The 22,828-nt window shown below is 44.7% G+C and overlaps 1 protein-coding gene across 4 annotated transcripts in view; it reads right to left on the bottom strand.

Moving 5' to 3' along the window:
• CCDC117 (coiled-coil domain containing 117) overlaps nt 1-22,828 on the bottom strand; it is a 519,424-nt gene that overhangs the window by 441,669 nt on the left and 54,927 nt on the right. For all 4 annotated transcript variants that reach the window (XM_069619165.1, XM_069619164.1, XM_069619166.1 and 1 more), the window contains one exon: nt 14,927-15,261. In XM_069619165.1, coding sequence (XP_069475266.1) covers nt 14,927-15,261 — 335 coding nt within the window. The remainder of the gene's footprint in view (nt 1-14,926; nt 15,262-22,828) is intronic.

The raw sequence follows: 22,828 nt of genomic DNA, 5'->3' as shown, positions 1-22,828 counted from the left end.
CCTAAATAGAACAACAGTATTGCGCATGTTACATCATGTGCCGACGTTGAGGACAATCGAGTCAAGTGTGTGCGGTTACATATTGATCCAAGATTGATTTGTAGTCTCCTGTGAGCTGTTCCATTTCTTCTACCTCTTGGCTCCGACATCTTTGAAACTGAATCAGTCCAGTGCAGTGGAGACAAGAGAAAATGCAGCATACAGGCAGTCCAAAATGCCTCTCAGAATCAAAAGTTAAAGGAAACTCATACAGAGCATGCATTCCAACAATCAGATGAACGAATGATAGGGGCAAACAAGTGAATGCTAAACTCAAAAGGAGTCTGAAAATCCTTTGAGAAGCACAACTAGGAAAACGGACTAAAATTACTGTCAAGGGCAATAAAGTGAGTTCTGAAGGAATGAGTAATAATGCTATTACAACTGAAATTCCAAAGACTGACAATTGGAATTGTTTAGAAAAAGCCTTAGGCAGAAGCAATTACAGCTAATGCCATGAAATAGGAGGAAAAGCTGTACAGTATATCGGTACATGAAATACCAGGGGTTTCATGCACTTGTTCAACAACACTTCTAAATGGCTAAACTACTTTGGCATAATGTGTTTGTAAGAAACCTGGCTTGCTGAGTGTCCGATTGCTGATGGCTTTGAAATAACCATGAACCCTGCAATCAGAAAACAAAAAGGGCGTCCAATGGTTGGTCTATTTACACTTCTAAAAGAAAGTTCGGGATAGAGTCATTCACACAACTAATATTTCACCATTCATCCAAACAACTACAATCGAATTGAGAGAGAAATCAAAGGGTGAAGAATGCAGGATGCACATATTCAACCTAAAGCTGCTGGTAAGACGACCTTCATTGATAAAGTGACAGAACTGATTGATGAAATTAATTTGCAGGAACTGGGCCCAAATATAATTGTGTGTGGTGATCTGAATACAAATTGCTTAAATATTGGGCAAAATTGTAAACAAATGGAAACTTCTCAACAGCGCTTAGCATCCCATTGGCTTGAAGAGATGGTGATCCGAAAAATGTCCATGCTCAAAGGGAACACAGTGGGAAACATACCACCTCAAGCTACTTGGAGGAGGAAAGCACAAGACTATCCTAGACTATTTTTTCATCTGTTAAGCTGGCAGAACGCATCGCATCTCTTCAAGTTGTGACCAAGGTACAAAGTGACCACAATTTGGTGGAATTGATAATCTGTTTTTGAAAGTCAGATTGGACAATTGGAACCTGGGGGTATATGTTGAATCAGTAGGATCAGACTTCGATTAAATAATAATGATGATGCAAGAACAATCACAGAAGTGTATTGTTTTGTTTGTTTTATTTACTTATATAGCACACTGACCCCAAGGATATCTGGGCGCTTATCTTAAGTTACGTCATGTTACAACAGTGATATAGAAATATACAGTCATAGATATAGTAATATACAGTCAGATATAGGCATATACATTTATAGATAGGGTAAGAGAATATACATTATGTACGTGAGTCATGTCATGGCTCAGGCCTTGCTAGCAGTAGGCCAAAGGCGGCTAGCTGGAAAGTGTTCTTGAGCAATGGGCGGGCAGATGAGGTAGCTAAGTCAGGAGTCACGAGTATTATCCCTGGGTCAGGAGGTAGTTTGTTGGTTTGATCAAACAACCAAGCTTTTACATTGCTCTGGAATGCGAGGAAATTTGATTCTGTCCTTAGTACAAACGGCAATTTATTCCAGGACTTGGCCACCAGCACAGGAAAACTGGAGCCTCCAGCTTTGCGGAGTCTGAATTTAGGAATGTTGAGGCAGTGGGCATAGTTTTCTCTGGTAGGTCTAATGGACTCTTTCCTGGAGAATTTGTCTGTCAGATATTTGGGGGCTGAATTGTTAAGGCATTTAGGAGTAATCCTAAGCGCTCTGAAGGTGATCCTATCTTGGATAGGGAGCCACTTGGTGCTCCGATGGATTTGTGAGATATGGTCATCTACTAAAACAATATGAGGAAAGCAAGCAAGGCTTTCGAAAAATGTGCATTCAAGCCAAAACACATGTATGATGTCCAGGTTCTCAAGAGGAAAAGAGAGCTCTGCAAAGAATTTAGGCAAATCCAGACAGCTTTTAAAGAAACGCTTGCCGCTGCAAAAAGAAAAGCAAGACAAAAAAATAAAAACTGGCTGATGTCATATAGATGTGTGGTGGAACAACACGATGCAGAAGTTATGATGAACATTTTAGCAAACAAAAACACTAGAGACTTTTGGAAAATTATCAATGAGGAAAGCTGCTCGCAACAAACGCTACAATCCAACATGGTCACGGAAATCCAATGGGTCAGGCACTATTCTGAACTATATAATAATAAAAAAAGTCTTTGATCGTGGTGCCGATCTTTAAACAGGCAGTAGAGCGCAGCCTAAAGATGATCGCCCTCTTAGATGTCGTGGGGAAGATCTATGCCACGCAACTCCAACAGCATCTACCTGCCTGGATAACATCCAGTGGTCACTTTGATAGACAGACAGGTTTTGTCAAGGGCGTTGGTTGTGGGCAAAATCTGTTAATTAACCTCCTGAAAATGGAAGCCATTATAAAAAGGAATGAAAATCTATCTCACCTTTATTGATTTGGCCCAAGCCTTTGACAGTGTAGATAGAGAACTCCTCTCGACGAAGTTGAAAAACTGGAGCTGTCCACTTAGTCTGATAATGGCGCTGAAAGAGCTGCATATAGACACTGAAATTAAAATCGGACTTGGCCAGGAGGCAAACAAGGCTGTAGCTTGGCTTCAATTCTCTTCAAGTTGTTTCAGTCTGACATTGGTGTCACTCTTGAAAGTATCCCAACTTTCCCAACTAAAATCCACAGGAGTCATCTGAGTTTGATACTTTACGCTGATAATTTAGTGCTTCTTGATGGGACACTAATTGGGTTGCAACGAAAACTGTGTGCCCTGGAAGATTATGTCAAAGTGAATGGGCGAAGAATCAATCCTGCAAAATCGGAAATCCTGACCCTACAAGATCTGCGAAAAAGAAAGGCTCAGTCAAGTCAAAACTTTCAGTGGCAATTGGGGAAAGAAACCCTAAGGTGTGTTATGCAAACCAGATATCTTGGAATGTGGATCAACTGGAGTTTGAATGATGGTCCCTGGGTAGAGAAATCTAAAGCAAAATGCCAGAAATTGTCAGTGCAAGCGGCGGTGATAAACAAAAAGTTTGGTACATTTTCACTGAAACCTGCCCTTGATTTTTACAAACAAAAAGCGGTTCCCGCGCTGATCAATGGTGCAGAATGTGCACTGGGTTGCTCCTTTGCATTCTGCGATTTGTTGGAAAAGATTTGCCTTAAACTGTTATGGCTTCCGAAGGGAGTACCGACGTCATGCATTAGATATGAATTAGGTCTCATATCGATCAATGCCAGAATAACATGGAACATGCTTAGACTGTACCGAAAAATGATTATGGTAAATGGTCCACCTCAATCTGAAATCCTACATGATCCCAGCAGCGGAGCAAAGGAGAATATCCTCACCCAGTGGGCTGAACGCTGCGAGAAAACCCTGTAGGATCTCAGTATTCATAGAAACATCTTGCAAGCGAACCCTGATCTAGCTAAGATAAAACTCTGGTTACAGGACCGGATAGACACTGTAGACCAAAGAAGTAAACAAAGTAATGCAACATGTTCCTTGTGAATCGAAGGCCTTGAATAAGATCCCGAAATACTTGGACAAGTTTCCTGACATATCAAAGAACGCTCTACATGAAATTTCAACTAAACCAATTTAAAACTAAAGAGGTTTTTAGTCGATGGGCAAACAATGCAATAAAGGAAATAAGCTGTAGATTTTGTAATAAGGAGGAAGAAACGTTAAAGCACCTGACCCTTTTCTGTCCGGCCTTAAAATATTTGAGATCCAGGTATCTGGGTTCCTTTATAGCGGAAAGCCCTTCAATGAGTGCCGAAGATTGGTGGTGCATTTGTTTTAATGAAACAATTAAAACAATAAGAAAGTAATATTTGCTTTAACATTTTTCATGGAAGAACTAGTAAAACGTCTAGCGGCATCAGCAGAGAACATTGTACAGTAAGAGCATATGATATAACTAGCCCGAAAATCCTGTGAAAAACAAGGGAAACAGGAACTTGAAAGTTTGAAAGCATATGGAGATTGGTTTGTAATTTGTGGTAAAATGTAATATATTTTAAAGGTTTGTAATAAACCAAATAAAAGAAAAAATGCAATCAAAAGACTCAAAACATCAACATTTTTTTTTCTTTACCAAACTCACCAAAAGGAATGCTCATTGGTTATGGTAGCCAATTGTTATATGTACACACAGAAAGGTAGTAACTAATCAAAACACTGTTCTTCTTCGGGAAAGGCAATTTCTCTTTTTCAAAAAGTCACCAGATCCTATACATTTGAGAACATTGCATATTATATATAGCGGCTGTGTAGTTATGGTTAAGTTGCTAAACTCATAGGAAGAACACTTTTTTTCGGCGGCTTATGACTTCGCTCCCCCTGGACGAATCCTCACCAAACTTTGGAAAAAAAGTATATGGGCGGCTCAGAATTTTTTCGGCAAGTTGGGCGAGGTTACGTCCGGGGAGGGAGGGGCAGGACCCACATTTTTTTCCAAAAACTTTGTGCACGGCTGAAGGTCGAACGGCTGGACGGATTTTCACCAAATTTGCGCCAGGAGCAGGGGCTTGGGCCAGAGAGCGTGCTTTTTGTGTGTTCAGTGGAAATCAGACCAGTGCATTTTTTTACAAAACACTGAAATGTATGTCCCAAACAATGTGCAATATCTGGGTCCGCTCCGTGGACCCAATTCCCTGTTCGCGCCGCAGACAGAAGTGTCATTGGATCATGTTACAGCGTGGTTTCGGAGAAGTATGGATGCAGCCGGTGGTTGGCTGGAGGGAAGCGTGGTGTGCGTCAGCATTTTTTTGGAAAGCTGCCATGGTGTATCAAAGGACAGTGCATCGCCGGAAGGGTCTGGAAAATGTACCGTACGCATTCTGTTGGCGGCCATAAAGGAAGAAAATGGCTGGGGGAGCGAGAAGTGGTTTATGTGTGACATATGTAGGCTATAGTATTTTGTGTGGCGATTAGAGGCAGCGGTTGTAATGGCCCCGTAGCTTCTGCCGCAACCTGTTTGCGGCGAACTCTTTTCGTGGTAAGTGGTGGCAGCAGCTCATTTGCAGATGGGGCGTGAAGTACAAATGACATAAGTTGGTTGGGAACACGGGTGGCGGTGTGCTGCGGATGGAATGCGGTAGTTGGGCACATGGAGGCATGCATGGGTGAATGAAGGTGCAGTGGGTCTGTGGAAGGATTACACTATTGGGTGCATGGCCGAAGGCCACTGCCCGCAGGCTGTAAGGCATGCATTGAGGAGCGTAGGACTGGAACATACACACCGCAGGAAAGCATATTTGAGTCTGCATCTGGTACAGGGTGGTGCTTGCATAGTGCGGTGTGTGCAGATTGGTTGCAGTAGCGTTAGTGCTGCAAACTGAATATGGGTAGGTTGGCAGTGACATGTCATTGGGTGTTTTATGGCGTGGGGGAGTTGTGGTGAAGTGCTGCTACCTACGTGTAGCACGATTTTGCAAAATGGTAGCTGGCCACATGGCCATTATGTTAACTGTTGCCATTTGTTGCTGCGTAGCGCCATGGCGGTGTACAGGTTGGGTAGAACTGTTGGTGGCAGTGGTGTCTATGTGAATTGTTGCAGATGCTGATATGGAGACATGCATGGTGGCATTACGTTGCCTTGAGTGTGTTCAAGGCCTAGACTATTGGCTGCATGGCCGTGGGCCGTGCATTCAAGAGCCAAGGCCTTGAGGACACACACACGCCAGTAATGCAATTTCTAATGTGCATGAGTTAGAGGGTGGTGCCATGTAAGGAATGGGTGTGGAGAACATTTAAGCCGTTATAGGCCAGTGTTGCAAATACATTGTGGGTAGGTTGGCAGTGGCACAATACTTTGTGAATGGTAGTGGGTGCGCTCATAGTATGTGATTGAAAGTGCACAGGGATGCAGGAGAGAGTGTCTTCTATGTACATTATGGTAACACTTGCAATTTGTTACTGCATTCCTCCATTGTGGTGCCCTGTGGTTGGAGATGCTGCAGTGAAAGGTCACGCTGTGTGGGTACTTGGTGCAATGCTTGTATACTGTGTGCGTGTTACAGGGTATGGTTGAAGGGCATCTTATATGTGCTTGGATAGTTTGCAGTTTGCACAATGCTTGCAGTATGGGCAATGTTCTAAGCATGTTGTGTTTACGTTGCCAGTGAAACAATCCTTTCTCAGTGGAAGTGGGTAAGACAATAGTATGTGAATGAAAGGGCGTAGGGGTGCCGGAGACAGTGTAATGTTTATACATTATGGTTACAGTTGTATGTAATAATGTGTATGTCCATTGCAGTGTCGAGGTTGGTTAGGAGTACTGGTGCCAGTGGTGCATATGTGCATAGTGGTAGTTGGTGATATGCTGACATGTATTGTTCAATTACGGTGGGGGGAATGTGTGCGAGGAGCAGACCCACTGGAGCAATGCAGGTTTGGCAGTGTATGAGGCACAGGGTGGTGATCTTTGGAGAATGGGTGTGGATCACATGCTCGACATGCTACAGCAGGACAAGTGAGTTGCAAAGTGTGTATTGTGCATTCTATGGTTGTGGTGATAGTTGTAACATGCCACAGTATTTGCTGTGCGGTAGGAGATGGTGCAATGAAGTTGGGTAGTGTGGCCACAGGGTGCATTGCGTACGTAATGCGAGTATGGAAGTGGGTATGGTTGAAGGGCAGGTTATATGTGGTTGGTTACTCTGATGTGTGCAGATCTATTGCACTAGGCCCAATGTTGTGAAGGTGGTGTGCAAAGGTTGGCAGTGATGCAATAGCGGTGAACGGTAGTGCGTAGGGGTGGTGCAGCCTGCGCTATATTTGTGGGGCCTGCGCTATATTTGTGGCTTCATCTAAGGTGTTTTATGGTTTGGGGGAGATGGGTAGAACTGGCGCTACATATGTAACGTTTGTGCATAATGTTAGGTGTCCACATGGTCGCTTGCTTGGATGTGTAGTGTTGTGGTGGGTGTGGAAAGGGTTGCAATGTTGTGTGCATAGCTAAAGGTGTGCTGGAGCCATGTTAGGAAGTTTGTGGATGCTGCAATAGTGCCTTCTTTAGCAGACATTTCTGGTGGACTGGCTTTGCAATCAAGTGGAACGTATATTGAGAGTTTTAAGGAGTGCTGTAGTGCAGAAGTTTTGTATGCGATTGGTGAATGCGTGTTTTGAAATGTGAGGAGTGCTGCAAAAAGTGACCATGCAAAGTGAAGAAGAATTGTCAGAGCTTTACTGAGCCGTGGCCCTCCCTGTAGATGGGAAAGTGCATGTGCACATCCTCCCATTATGAGCAGGGTGGAAATGGAATTGTGGGAAATAGACGATAAGGAGTTTATGGCGTGGTCCATGGGAAGGGGCCGTACCATTTCATCACAATACTGTGTCATGAGGTTGGTCGATATGCAGAGATCGTCAGTGATACCTTTGTGCGCCATCTGCACAAGTGTTGTGTGCAAAGAGGCATTGCTGGTAATTTCGGGTTGGAAGAAGTGGACGCTTTTTGGGCCTATCAGGGTGACTGCAGTTTTCGGTGGGATGGTTCGCCTTTGCAGATATGTGGCGTCCATCACGAATGTGGACTGTGTCATGGTGCACTATGGAAGTGCACATTTGGGTTACATGTCGTGTGGACGATTAATCCATCTACTGACGAGGTTGCTGATCGCAGTGATGCATATTTTTCCGACTGCCAAGGTGGTTTTCTCATGCATAACACCAAGAGCAGTGTGGGTCCATGACGGTGTACTTTGTCCCCAGCCAGCAGTCGGAAGGTGAGTTATAAACCGAAGTATGCATCAGTTTATGCAGACTGCTGGCATGTTCTCCACCCACTACGAGATCATGAGGTTGCAAAATATGCAGTGCTTCTGTAGAAATGGCATTTATTTGAGCACCATTGGCAATGCCGTTTTCTTTCACACTGTTCAAGAAGCATTGAGGAGAATGTTGTAAAAATGTGAGAACAGGCAAACGGAAACCCATATAAAGAGAAAATACAAAAAAGAAAATTGCTTGCAAGCACATAATAAAAACATATATACAGGCTGGAAGACTGAATCCCCTGCCCAGTTTCATATGGTTTACCACCCACCAACTCCCCTTCAAGAAAAGGTAGTGAATTACGTGGTACTTTCAGGATGGCACATGCCACATTCTGGCTGGCTATGTGGACGTATGTGGATGGAGAAATCGTACATACTTTCATTGAACTTTGTAGTGGACGTGCATTGGAATGGCACGACATTTGCACTGTATATGTGTAAAGGTACACTTCAAGTGTTGTACAGCAGTGACAGTGTTCGATGATGGTGGCTTTCATACGTGTGTGCCTATTTACCAGTAACCCAATGAAGTAGAGCTGCAGAGAAGATGGTGCAAAGGGAAGGACTGTTCCAGTTTTACATGGGTGCAGCCATTGTGCTACTTTGGGAGGCGCGCATGCCAAAATCTGCCCTTTACACCACCTTGTCCAATTGCCATGGCAGTGTGGGCATTAGCCAATCAGGTAGCATGGGTGTGGTTAACAGGAAGGGGAGGTGAAACGGTTGCACGTTATACTCTGCGTAGTGAGGGTGGCTGACATGGCTAAACCTATTGTGTTGACTGTAGGTGATCCCTTCATAATAGATAAACAACTATACCCTGCAAAGAAATGTTGACAGCAATTTTTGTTTGGAAGGAGTGGACGCATTGTGGAATGCTGTGTACGAGTGCAATTTCATTGATATGCATGCACTTTGCAAAGGCCTTGCCACGTTTCCAGTGGTAGATGTTATCGTAATTCATTACGGCGGCATGCATATGGGTTACCTGCCTTGCTTATTTGTCCGTAGACTGAGGAGGTTGTTGGATGTAGTGAGGACGCTTTTACCCCACTGCCAAGGTGCTTTTCTCATCTATAATACAGCAAAGAGTATGGCCTACTGCTCATGGATGTTGTTCCGAGCCAGAGGAAGGAAGGTGTCTCATCAATAGAAGCATGTACACTTTTTTTGTCCGCTCGTGGAATGTTCTTCTGCAACAATGACCTCATTACATGTGGAAATGCAGAGTTTTTCCAAGAAAATAGCATTTTTTTGTCCTCCATTGGCAATGCAGTTTTGTTTACTCATCTACAGGATGCAGTGAAGAGTTTACTGAACTAATGTGCGTAGAAGAAAACACAAACGCTACTAAAAACAGACAAAAAATGTGTTTTTGTAGAAGGATCTACAAAAAAAAAAAAGAAACGCCTCTTTTAAGAGTCGCCCCTTACTACAAACTCCCCCTGCCCTGGTTGCAAGTTATTACCCCACGACTGCATGCAGCATGAAAGTCACATGTAGGAATTTTGCGGGTGGTGGCCACGAAAATGGAACTGTGGGGATTGTCCAATGAGTTGAGTTGGTTAGGATGTGCGGAAATAGGAAGAGGGACTCCTGCTGCACTGGGGACCGGCCCTCGATGTACTTGGGGACCAGCACGTGCCACATTCGACGTCCCTCACCATGCTGGCCTATGGAAATTGGACTGTAGCGATTGCCCAATCATGTGCTGCTCAGGGTTTGCGTCAGAGGAAAGCGCGCCAATAGGAAGGACTCCTCTGGCTTTACTGGGGCGTACTTGGAGAAAGACACGTGCCACATTCTGCATTTGTGGGCATGCTGGCCAATAGAAATGGGACTATGCCCTTTGGCCAATCAGGGGCGCAGGGTGTACGTTACAGAAAAGAGCACCAATAGGGAGAAGGAGGAATCCGGCTTCACCGGGGCTCCTCCCTCGTGGTGATTGGGGAAAGACATGTGCCACATTTTGCCCTGCTCACCATGATGTCCAATGGAAATGGGACTGTGGCCTTTGGCCAATCAGGTACTCTGGGTGTGCGTCACAGGAAAGGGAGGCATTCACTTTTCCAGAACTTTGTGTACTGTGGCTGGCAAACATGGCAAAAAGCACAGTTTGTCATGGGTGATTACTATGTGGAAGATCTGTACGTGTTCGCCCTCCAAGAAGACTTGTCTAGCAATTTATGTTTGGAAGGAGTGGATGTTTTGTGGAGTGGTATGCAATTGTGCCGTTTCATCAGACTGCTTCTAGAATGTCGACGCAGGGCCTCTTCGGCAACTGTACATGTTGTGATCGTGCACTTTGGAGGCTTCCTTTTGGGTTCCATGCCTTGTTCCCATCTGTTCAGTCAACTGAAGATTTTGATAAAAGCAGTGCAGCGCAATTTTCCTACTGCCAAGGTGCTTTTCTCATGTTTACTGCCCAGAATCACGTGACATTATTCCAATGCTTCCTGTCGCCAGCCAGATGTCGGAAGGGGTCTCATCAATAGAAGCGTGTGACACTTCCTGAGTGCTGCTGGGATGTTCTCCTGTGAGAATGAGAACATTGGTTCCCAATACATACACCTTTTCAAGGGAAATGGCATGTCTTTGTCGGCCATTGGCAATGAAATGTTTGTGCACAATCTACAGACTGCACTGAAGCCCTACTGTAAGAATGTGAGCTGACGTTGAAAACACACATTCACGTATGAAAACCCCCAAAAAAGTGTTTATAGGGAAGCATCTTTAAAACAAAAAGTTTTTTTTTTTAAATATTAAATACACAAAAAAAAACAGGTTATTTTAAGAGCCACCACAACCAACAATGTGCGCTCCCCTGGTAGAAAATTATTCCCCAGACTCCTGCGCAGCACGAAAAGTCTGCAAATATCGCTATAGTTGCAGGGTGGCACGTGGTATATATGCACCTTTTGCAGATGACGCCCATAGAAATGGGCCTGCAGAGGCTACGGGATTGGGCAATAAAGTTTGTGGGTGTGGTGTGTACGGATTGACGGTGCAACACTGTATTTGTTCACAGAAATGCACAGGGCGCCTTTATGGCTGTGTGTTTTACGAGGCACCGCGTGCAGATTTTAGGGTATGTCGACATACATTAAGTGAAAGTGAATGCAAAACACTGCACTCGTTACTCATTTACCAATCTATGATGTGTAGTGCTATGGAATAGGTACAATGAAGTGCTTGATTTTGGTCTGTGTGTGTTATCCGCAATCATGACGATATTATTGTTTGTCACGAGTTTCAGTGCCGTTTGCGAAGAAGTAGTCACTTGCCCAGTTCATGTGTTTCTTTCCCATCTGTTGCATAACTTTCTATCGCAGTATGCAGCTATCGCTGTGGCAGCATCATTTTCTTTGGTCCGTCAATGGAGACAGCGCAGTACATGGCAGAGAAGTGTATTTGTGCATTTCTTTGACATGTGCCAATGGCACACTTCGTCCATGGCATTATGACGTTTCACAGCACAAATACTTTTCCCTAGCTACAACGTTCATCTTACTGTGCCAGCTATCTTTATTTCTGCACAGCCCATCTAAATTGGCTTAGTGCCTTTCTTGCAAGTAGTGACATTTTCTTGTAGGAAGTGTTGCGCTGTGACTCTCTTGAAAACTCTCTGCAACACGTAAAGAAACCTCTTTGTACAGCGCACTCCTTTCTAACCGCCTAACTACCGTGTTCTCCACAATGGCATGCCTCCCGCCGTATTTGTGCATTGGCAATTCCGTTCTTCATCTGTGAAAGGTGCTTTCTTTAACTTTGTTTTGGTTCCCCAGTGCATCTTTATTTATTATCGTGTTCTCACACACGCCACAGAAGGAATGCCAAGAAAGGTCCGGTACAGAAGGGGCAGCACCGGTCTAGATACTATAGGGGACGTGCCGGGAGACGGAATTATTGGGTGGCCCTCACCTATAAGCATCACTCATTGTAGTGCTCCTGTGACTACCGTTGCAATGCACTTCCAAGTATCCTCCCTGTGTACAGTAGCGCATGGCACTACGGTGTGTCCGGACATTTTTTCGAAAGACATTTCGTCGAAAGACATTTGGTCGACGGAATTTATATATAATTATATATTTTTTTTTTTAGGTTTTAGTTTAGGGAAAAAAAGGGTTTTTTAGAAGAAAAAAAAAAAAGGGGGTTGGGGGGGAACCCCCCCCCAAAAAAAAAAAAAGTGAAAATAATAAAACAAAATTCGACCATTTGTCTTTCGACCAAATGTCCTGTCGACCATTTTTTTTTCGACGAAATGTCTGGTAACCGTACAATACAATGCCCTTTGCAGGGTAAGGGTCTGTAGCGCAGCATATGCTTTGGAAAGCTGCCCTACATTAGTGCCCCTCTTGTTGCCCACAGCGGATGTAGCAAATGCTGTACATGACGTCATTCTTCGAAAGGCGGTAGCCGCCCCACTGCTCCTTTGTCCTTTAAGTTGAGTTGTCGTCACATGCAGTATAAACACTATGTTACGCCATTACTGTTAGCGGTACCATTCACGGATATACATACATTGTGGAATACAAGAATGTTTACAATAACGCCAACCACAGCTTCTTTATGTATGCCACAAAGCAATTATTCTGTGCAACCCATGCACATACAGCGCTTTTCTAACCACCGGTAAGATTTTTTGCGCTCTGCATATTCTGCTGTTTCATAACCTGCCTTTACCTGCACTAGTTTGTGCATGCGGAAGGTGCACCAGCTTAGGAATTTTGCAGCATTACTACAAACTGTCCCAATTGCAGTTACCCGTTTTCTTCAACTGTATAACCGGCACGCTACCTGTTCATACTTTTCATTATACTGCCGAGTGCACACACAATATATCAGTTTCACGGGTCAGTGAAAGGGAAGCAGCAGATAAATGAAAGCAATGCCACATTTAACACGCCCATGTCACAGTGCAGGTTGCCGTTCCTTGTTTACCAGTGGCCTTTCTACAGTTAGGAGTACTTTAGCCACACATTGCTAAGTTTGCAGAGCCACCCACAAAGTGGACAGCAATACTTTAAATGCTGTAGCATACGGCATGAATACGTAGGCCTAGGGACAAGGGTGATGTTATCAGCATTCAGTGCATGACCTATGCATGGGTCTGGGTGTGGAACCGTAAACACGTGTGCTTCCACAACTACTGAAGATGCGGACATGCCGTCACTAATGGAGTCCTACGGATACTTGCTGTGTAATTGCACATACGTCAACCAGGTGAAGTCTATGTTACTAAAAACCTTTTCCCTTTACTGAAAAATCTACCCTAAAGCAACGTTATACTTAAAGTGCCCTACTAAAAACCTATGAAATTCACTAACAAAAAACATTGTTAAAAAGGGACGTTATGAAAAACTTATGAAATTCGATGGAAAACATTGTTACAGGGATGATATGGTTACAGGTCAAACCGAAAAACCCACAAACAGTTCTTGTAAGCTAGGCAACCATAACTCGTGCCACCAGTGTGCACTGCAAGGACTAACACCCAAGACATCAAAGATGGCATCACAAATCTCATTCATGACATCACATATGTGGCTGCCTCTGTTGTTTTGTTCACTACCCTAAGTAGGGCAGGTGCTTTTCTTCACTAATAGTCATGAACAATTGAAATGGTTCTATATTTGTGTACGGCAACCTTCTCATATGTTCTTACACACCTTCCTTTACGGTTCACTCACATTACATGATACATGTAGGGGAAGAGGAAAGTGTAAAACACAGCACTGGTTTCTATGCATGAAGATAATCAGTTATGTTATGAACAGTTTCTGGTAATACTGCTGCTTTTTAGCTTACTTTAATTCCCTTGCATATGGTCATGTTTCTATGCATTATGCGGTCTTTATGGTTTCTGTGCAGTAGTGCAAATATGTAGTTATAAAGGCAATGGTAGCTACTACTTACATGTTTCACAGTACACTACACTCTAAAACGAATGCATTAATATTGTCACTATGTAACATGGAAAGATTTTGAAGGTTACGCTTCCATGAGGCATGGTGAAGACGATGGCTACGTTTGCATACGAGTTCCTTCATATACACTGAAAAAGTGTAATACTATGGTGTGTATAGCAATGCATTCCTCCATGACATACTTCTCTCATGATAGTTCTTCCAATATTCTTTTATAGTTTTCTGCCACCATTACAAAACAATCCCTTGAGGCTTCCTATGACAAGTAGATGCATATAATGAGATTTGTGATGCCATCTTTGATGTTATGGGCGTTAGTCCTTGCAGTGCAAACTGGTGGCACGAGTTGCGCTTGCTTAGCTTACCATAACTGTCTAATTTCGTGGGTTTAACGTCCCTGTAACGTTTTCCCATCGAATTTCATAGGTTTTTGCTAGTGCAACTAAACCATAACGTCCCTTTAACAACGTTTTTTGGCAGCGATATATATATCAGACCAAATGTAGGGTGCTTGTGTGGTGCTCGTCAATTGCAGATTATCATTAAAGATAGGGGATTGGTTAGCTTGTTTTTCAGTTTAGGGTTGATTTTGATAGTTTTCATTTAGTGTATTTTTCAAACCTATGAGAACAGGATATTGTACATGGGTGAGGTTGCCATTTGATGTAAGGTCACAATGGCAGTATATTACACTTGGATTGCAGCCATGTGTCCTATTGGATTGTATTGCATCAGTCAACAATAAAATGTTATACATTGTGTAACATTACCCTGTTCATATATACTGGTTTACATTAACGAAAATAAAAGTGAAGTAGGTTCCTGTCCATCATTAGTCGTAAGTTAGGAAAAGGAAAAAGCCAGCACTTTGGTTATCACAGAGTACATTTTATAATATTTATGTTAAGAGCCTTTCATCCTCAACAGCCACTGTACCTGAAAAAGTATTGAGGTTTGCACCAGTTATCAAATAAATTAACATTGCACAATTACATTATTCCAAGTTGACCAGCACAACATTACTTACTTTTTGCAAGATTCTGGAGGAATACCCTGCATTCCATCTGTATTTGAAAATAAACCTAACGCCACAAGAGGGACGACTGAGTTTGTGTCTCCAGCAAAGGCGACCAGACTCAGATTGCTGTGAACATCAAAATTCCCTTGCTGGCTAGCCTCAGGTTGCTCTGTTGCCATCACATTTACTCCAATATCCGTAGTAAGAAATTGAGACAGGTGCTCCATGATTTCAGCAGGGTAAGGCCTTTTGAAAAGAGTAAAAGCAGAGCAAATAAAATCCACTCGAATAACTTGAACTATCCGATTTAAACTTTTGTTCAGAGTCGCCATTCCAGACTTTGCCTGTAAGCAAACAAAGACACCAATTAAAATTCAGTAAAATAATCAGCCTACAAACACTGAGAATAGCCTAGGGGCACACAACTGTTGTAAGAGTCCCCAATTAAAGCAGCCCAGTCAAACCTTCTGCGACACATTTTCTTTCCTTGCACAGGAACATGAGCTAACCAAAATATGTGTTGGCCTATTTGGACATCAGTTAGTGGATCTTGATTTCTAAATCATACCAAGCAATGCACTTGCTTCTGGGCATAATCAAATTGAAGGGATTAAATAATAATCAGAGGGCTTCTAGGTGGTTTAGAAGCATTGCCTCTAACATTTTGCTACATAACATTTATGTTTTCTCTGGGAAACGATAGTTACTTTTATGCCGACACTAGCAATCCTAGTCCAAGACTTTGCTACTACTACCACCAATATCTTCTATGGTCAAGTGGGTAGACGAAAATAGGCAATCATGGACTGAAAATCCCAACACTACATCATGCAGCAATACCCCACTTCAGTTCCTTGCTACTAGCACACTATCATTAACATCTAGAACATGTGAAGGTGGGTTTACGTTCATATAGGGTGAATTAGATTAGGAAGCACATGAGTCACCAAAAAAAGTTCCCTAAAAAAAGAATTTAAAATAAAAGGTGGAGCATGTCGGCAGGAGGAGCCTTCTGGCAACTAGGTCTCACAAGAAACCCGGGGCCTGGCCCAAGAAGATTCTCTATAGGTGATACAAGTCTAGGAAAAAAGTCACAATTACATCTTTGGCTGTGGCTGAACAAGACCAAACTTGCAGGTAACCGTGAACCTTGCAGCATGTGAAGATTTGCTGTTTTGCCAGATGCCATTACCATCCGGACAACCCAGGGCCCAGTAAGAGGGTGCAGCATGGTAGCCTGGGCATCAAGGAGGCGTGGGACTACTTGGGGGAGCATTGAAAACACTGCCATCGGACCAAACACTGAAGGTGTCTTACTGCCGGTAGTTGTGTATGTTGGCATTTTCAGCCCTCCATAATAAGTATGACAATTATTTGATTTTGGAAGCAGTAGAAAGAGGAAGTTATATTATTACATACCAGACTGCCTTGCACTGCTAGTTAAGTAAAGTTATTGTAAAAGGGTTGATCCAGCGATGGCTGTGGATTCTTCACTGGTCCAATATGGATGGATGTGGCATCTTGTATAACATGGGTACTGATAGAATACAACTCATTCTCTATGGCTGCTACCAGACATCACTAATGCATTTAACCTGCAGCTCATTTCAGAATTAAATCCTGTTTTTACCTTTAGTTGTGTCCCCTGCCACCCATAGTGTCTAGCCATTCCAGTGGGAATCATTCTGTATAGAAATATTGAAAAAGGAAGCTTGTGTATAGGGACATCGTGATACTTTCCAATAAACAAAAACGTAATGTGGTCTGCCATTTTGCCCACCTCTTGCCTCTACGTTCCAAAGGGGCGGGGGGAGGTAAAGAGGAACAAGGCAAGGTGCAAAACCTGAAGCAGTGAGTGCAGATATGAAGAAGCAGGTCTGTGCAGGTAGGCTTTTGTGTGGGGTGCTGTCCTGAACATGAATGTGGTTGCTTAGGGGATATATTTGTGGTGGATTTTTTGCAGCGGTGCAGTCTGACGAATGGAAGGAATTCGTCCCTTCTCCCCAAGGGGGAAGCCAACCCCCCTGAGAAGCTAGGGAGGTGAGCCCCCACCGCAACAACCTCCCTAGGGGTAGAAGAACTCCCAAAAGAAATGGCCTAATGAGGAATATCAGGCAGATCAAAGGACATACAATATAGAGACCTGAATGAAGAAAAAACGTCTATTGTCCACCAGAAAATGTATACGTTTCCTAATAATATTGTCATCCAAGCACCAGTGACAGCACCGGCTCAGGGGGAAAGGACAAGAAAAATTGGCAATGCCAAAATTACGGCATCATTGGGTAAAGGAGAACAAGAACAATGGGTGGGAGGGGACAGTACCCCAACCTACAGTGGCAGTAGGAAGGAGTACCAAGGGGAGGAGCAGGATTTTGAGGAGCAGGAGGCTCCAGGAGGGGGATAGGGCCCCAGGAGGAGGATTGGGAACATCACAGTGCTGGTATTGCGGGAAATGGGGGCATTTCGCAAGGGAGTGCAGGAACAGGCCTGGGATGATATGATATGGCATTTATAACGCAACTATACACATGTTTCAAGGAGATTTAATTATGGGCCATCACCTGTAGGGCAGGGATTCCAAGGGCCTCAAGGAATGGGACAGAAGCAATTTGGGGTGAGAGGTCCAAATCAGGGCAACTACAGCAGGGTGAGGGAAGGAACAAGTTACTTAACTGTAACTGTTGTACTCCAGCATGGGTCTGGAATGGATTCACATGCTCATGAATATTCCCCATCGTCAAACTGGGACTCTTCGGTAAAGAAAGAAATCAGTTTCACTTCTGAACTGTCCTTCTCCCAACAACCAATCACTGGTCTCTGGGTCATACTGCCCCCAGCCCATGACTGCCTTCTACCTAAGCCCCTCCTATGGCAGCCATCTTCAGATTTGCTAGCCCGTAAAGTGGCGGTAGGACCAAGAGGAGAGCATCAGAAGGGTAGGCAGGAGGGTTTGCATGTGAATCCATGCCAGACACATGCTGGAGAAGAACAAGTTACTTACCAAACTGGTAACGCTCTTTCGATGGGATGTTCCTCCGATGTATTCCTTATCTTTAATGTCATCCATTCCAGCTTGCTGGCCTCGGAATTCTTTTTCAGTAGAGGGCGCTGTGCGTCGACGTCCTTCGAGTCAGTGTCCCTCGACAGCCTCTTTATCGGCGCCGACGTCATCACGAGTATAAATAAACTCGTGCAGCGTCCGTTGCCCAGTTCCGTTTTGAAGTTCAGATTTGCTTTGCATTAATTGGTTAGTAACCCTAAAGGAGCGTAAGCTGCAACTACAAGGCAAGTTTTACTGAGGGGTTGGATGGGAGGGGCGATAAGGAATACGTCGGAGGAACATCCCATCGAAAGAACGTTACCAGTTTGGTAACTAAATTGTTCTTCGAAGGGATTGTGTCCTCCGACGTATTCTTTATCTTTGATAGACTCCCATAGCAGTAGTGTAAAGAGGAGGTGGGAGCAAAGATGAAATATTTCCCTTTAAAGATGTACAGAATGCAACACAGCTTTCCCAAATCTTGTCTCCTGGCTAGAGGAGGAATACAGGCTGTAAAATTTGGTAAAAGTATGTGCGGACGACCATGTGGCAGCCGCACATATATCTTTAATTGGGACCCCTCTTTGGAGGGCTGAAGAGGCTGCGATACCCCTGGTTGAATGAGCCCAAAGAGGGTCATGGGGTTCTTTTCCTGCCAATTTGTAGCATTCTAGAATGGTTAAAATGATCCATCTTGAACTGCTCTGTTTTGTGATTGGCAAACCTAATTTGTGTCCTGCATATCCTACAAACAATTGATCTGCTTGCCTTATCCTAGCAAGTCTGCTAATATAAAAACTCAAGGCATGCCTTGGATCCAGCCTGTGTAATCTCTCTTCCTCTTTCCCTGGGTGGGGAGGAGGATAGAACGAAGGTAAGGTTATTTTCTGAGTAATGTGGAATTCAGAGACCACCTTTGGGAGAAAATTAGGCTTCACATGTATAACAACCTGGTCTTTATGGAATATTGTATGAGGGGGTTTGCAAGATAGAGCTTGTAATTCACTCACTCTTCTGGCGGAAGTTAGAGCCACTAGAAAAACTGTTTTAAGAGTGAGAAATCTTAATGAACAGGAATGTGGTTCAAAAGGAGTACCCATCAGAAATTTTAAGACTAGATTTAGGTCCCACAATGGAACTTGAAAAGGCTTTTGGAGATAAACATTAGTTAATCCTTTCAGAAATTGAATTACCAGAGGTATTTTGAAATATGAAGGCTCCTCAGCAGTACGCTTAAAGATTGACCACGCTGCGAGGTAGCCCTTGATCGTACCAATTTGAAGATCTGAAGGTTGAGAGTTCTGATGTCTGGATGGAGAACCTGACCTCCCTTCTGTGAGAGAAGATCCTCTCTTTGTGGAAGACGAATCGGAGGACAGATGGAAATGTCTAGAACGTCTGGGTACCACGCTCTCCTGGTCCAATCTGGGGCAATTAGGATCATTGCTTTCCAGAATCTTCTCAACCTCCTGATCATTTGAGGAATGACAGGGACTGGAGGAAACACGTACAGAAGTGGAAACTCCCAGTCCACTATGAACGCGTGCCCTAGAGCTCCTCTCGGGGAGAAATTCCCTTGAACAAAAACCGATCGCACTTCCTGTTGATGCTGGTGGCGAACAGATCCACTTGAGGGGTTGCCCAAAGGGTGAGGATCTCTTGAAGGACTTCCTGAGCTAGCTCCCACTCGTGGAAGACTGATCTGCCTGCTCAGAGCGTCCGCCGTCAAGTTTTTCTCTCCGGCTAGGTGAACTGCCGATAGAGAGATTCCTTCTTGAATTGCCCAAAACCGGAGCTGCATTGCCTCTCTGCACAGTGGCAGCGACCCTACACCACCTCTTTTGTTGAGGTACTGCATGGCCACTGAGTTGTCCGTCATTATCAGGACATTCTTTCCCTGTACTGATGGCAGAAACGTTTTCAGCGCTAGTCTGATTGCTCTCAGCTCCAACAGGTTGATGTGTAGTCTGGACTCCGATGAAAACCAACGACCGTGGATGGTCAAGTAGCTGGCATGGGCTCCCCACCCCGTGAGTGAGGCATCCGTGACTACTGTTATCTCGGGCCATGGTTGCCAAAACTGTTCTCCTTTCAAGATGTTCTCCCGACAGGCCATACACTGAAGGTCTCGAGCTACTCTGTCCGGGACTTGTAGGAGATCTGACATTCTTCCTAAGAATTGCGACCACTGGGTTCTTAGAGCCGTTACGCTCACCTGGCTCCCACAGAGGCGTCGATCTGGACAGGACTGCTGCGGTCTCCACCAATGTGACGCGTAGGGCCGAGATGACGGACTGCACTGGCCCACCTAGATTCGTTTGCTTGGCCAGTAGGAATATTCTTCTGCAAATGGAGAAAGGGAATTAACCAACCATGGAGTTGAGCGTAAATCCCCCACCCCGCTGTTCTCCCCACTGATCACCTTGGATGTCCCCTCTTATAGTCTCACTTGATGATTTGAAAAGATAAGCTCTCCATCCTGCATTAAGCGCAGGGGCGCGTAGATAACCAGTTGCTTCACTGGCTCGAAGGAATTGGTGAGTTCCAGGACAATATTGATTCCGATATTCCCGGCAAGACGCCGTAAGTATGTAGTTCGTAAGAGTTCAAATGCCTGACTTTCACTCTGTCCGATTCCTTGCAGGTTGCAGCTTGACCCTAATGAAGAGTTCCTCGTGGGAACCGGTAATGTTCTGGTAAGGATTTGTATTATCCAACACAGTTCGATAAAATAATGTCCATATGTAACCTGTTACTTCTCCCTTATTCAGGCGCTGAGAGAAAGTATGAAGTCTCGGGGAATAATGCCTCCGGAGGTAAAATCAGGTAAGTCTTTTGTGGTGAGGAGGGTTCCCCTTGTTAGTCCCTTGTTTCACCTTGCTGTCCTTTTGTTTCACCTTATGGGCCGGGGCTCGGCTAGGATGCAGTGGAAGCTGCGCCTACCCGTGAAGAAGCATAGTACCCCCGGTGGTAAAATCAGGTAAGTCTATGGGGGGTATTCCTCTGTGTATTCCCTTGGCTCACCTTGCTGTTCTTGCCTTCTCCTTAGGTGCCGAAGTGCGGAGGGAACATGCAGGAGGATGCAGTGAAATGTGAAGATGCTGCGAAGGCCGGTGAGTTCAGCGCGGCGCTGCAGCAGACGAGGCGATGCGCATAAAATAACTTCTTTCTTCCAGCTCAAAGGCACGATGGATTGGGAATTCAGGTAAGGATCAAAGGTATTGCTCTTGTTCTAACCTTTTCTCCTCCTTTCTCTAGGAGCTCCAAACTCGAGGCAGGCGTGGCAGAAGACTGGATACAGACTTGCAGGCACGGTGAGCGTTACGCTGCTGGATGCAGAATAAGGCGAAGCGTGTGCTGCTCTTCGGGCGTGGTTTAAATAGCCTCCAAAATAGTCCCAGGTAAGTATTCCTCCCCAGCCCCACCCAAGTAAGAAAATAGTCCCTAGGTAAAATAGTCCCTTCCAAGCCTCGTTTGGCTTGGAGCTCTTGCAGCATGGTCTGCATCAGGTAAGTTTTAATCTATGAGCCTGTTGCCTATGGCGCCAGGACTGACTCTCCATATGAGCCTGGCGCCATAGGTGCCAGGACTGCACCCAAATAGCCCCTAGCGGGGGTTGTTGGGCTTGCTTGGGGTAACTTGATGCCTGCTTCTGGGGTTGCTGGACTTGGTCTGGGTCCCCGGGGTAGGCATCATGACAAGAGCCCACTGGAGGGATCTCATTCTCAGGCGAGCCTCTGGCACTAGGAAGATGCAGGATGCCATGAGGCCTAGCAACCTCAAAAAGTCAAAGGCTGGTAGACGTTGGGCATTTTGAAACTTGATGACCATCTGTAGAATATCTTGAGCCCTCACCTCTGGTGGCGAGGCTTTTCCCAGGGAAGTATCCAGGACTGCTCCAATGAACTGGAGTCTCTGTGATGGTATCATCTGTGACTTCTTTAAGTTCAGGGAGAAGCCCAGCTTGTGAAGGAAGTGGCAGACATAATCTAGCTGGATCTGAGCTTGTTCTGGAGATACTACTCTGATCAACCAATCGTCCAGGTAGGGGTAGACATGGATCCCTTCCCTCCTTAGACTTGCAGCCACTACCGACATTAGCTTGGTAAAGACCCTAGCAGCGGAGGTCAGCCCAAATGGCAGAACTTGAAATTGATAGTGAGAGTTGCCAATTGCGAACCTCAGGCATTTCCTGTGTTTGAGATGGATTGGCACATGGAAATAAGCATCCAGAAGGTCTAGAGATACCAATCAGTCCTGAAGATGCAGGGCCTGAAGGCTCTGAGAAAGGGTTACCATCTTGAACTTGTCTTTCCTGAGAAATTTGTTCAATTCTCGCAAGTCCAAGATGGGCCTCAGTGTTACGCTCACCTGGCTCCCACAGGGGCGTCGATCGGACCCGGACAGCTGCGACCTCCTCCAACGTGAAGCGTAGTGCAGAGATGACAGACTGGACTGGACGGCCTAACCTCGTCTGCTTGACCCGTAGAAGTATTCTCCTTATGTTTGTAAATGATGAGCTCTCCATCCTGCGTGGAATGCAGGGGCGGGTAGATACCAGTTACTTAACTGGTTTGAAGGCTTTGGAAGAGTTCCGGATGAATATTGACTCCGAGGTTCCAGCCGAGAACCCGTAAGTATAAAGTTCAAAGAGTTCAATATGTCCGATGTTCATTCCTTTCTTATGTTGCAGCTGGGTCCAAGGGAAGATTGTCTTGTGGCAGCTGATGGTGGTCAGGTAAGAGTCTCTATTACCCAACACTGTCCGGCAAAAGATGCATGTGTTTAAATTGCTGGTTTCTCTCTCCTTACAGGTGCGGCGTAAGAAGTTGCGGTTTGTTACACAATAATGCCTCTGGTTGTTAATC

This window comes from Ambystoma mexicanum, chromosome 10 (assembly GCF_040938575.1).
Source record: "Ambystoma mexicanum isolate Mex_15411 chromosome 10, UKY_AmexF1_1, whole genome shotgun sequence".
NCBI classification, from domain to species: Eukaryota; Metazoa; Chordata; class Amphibia; order Caudata; family Ambystomatidae; genus Ambystoma; species Ambystoma mexicanum.
This window is presented reverse-complemented; position numbering and strand designations above follow the sequence as displayed.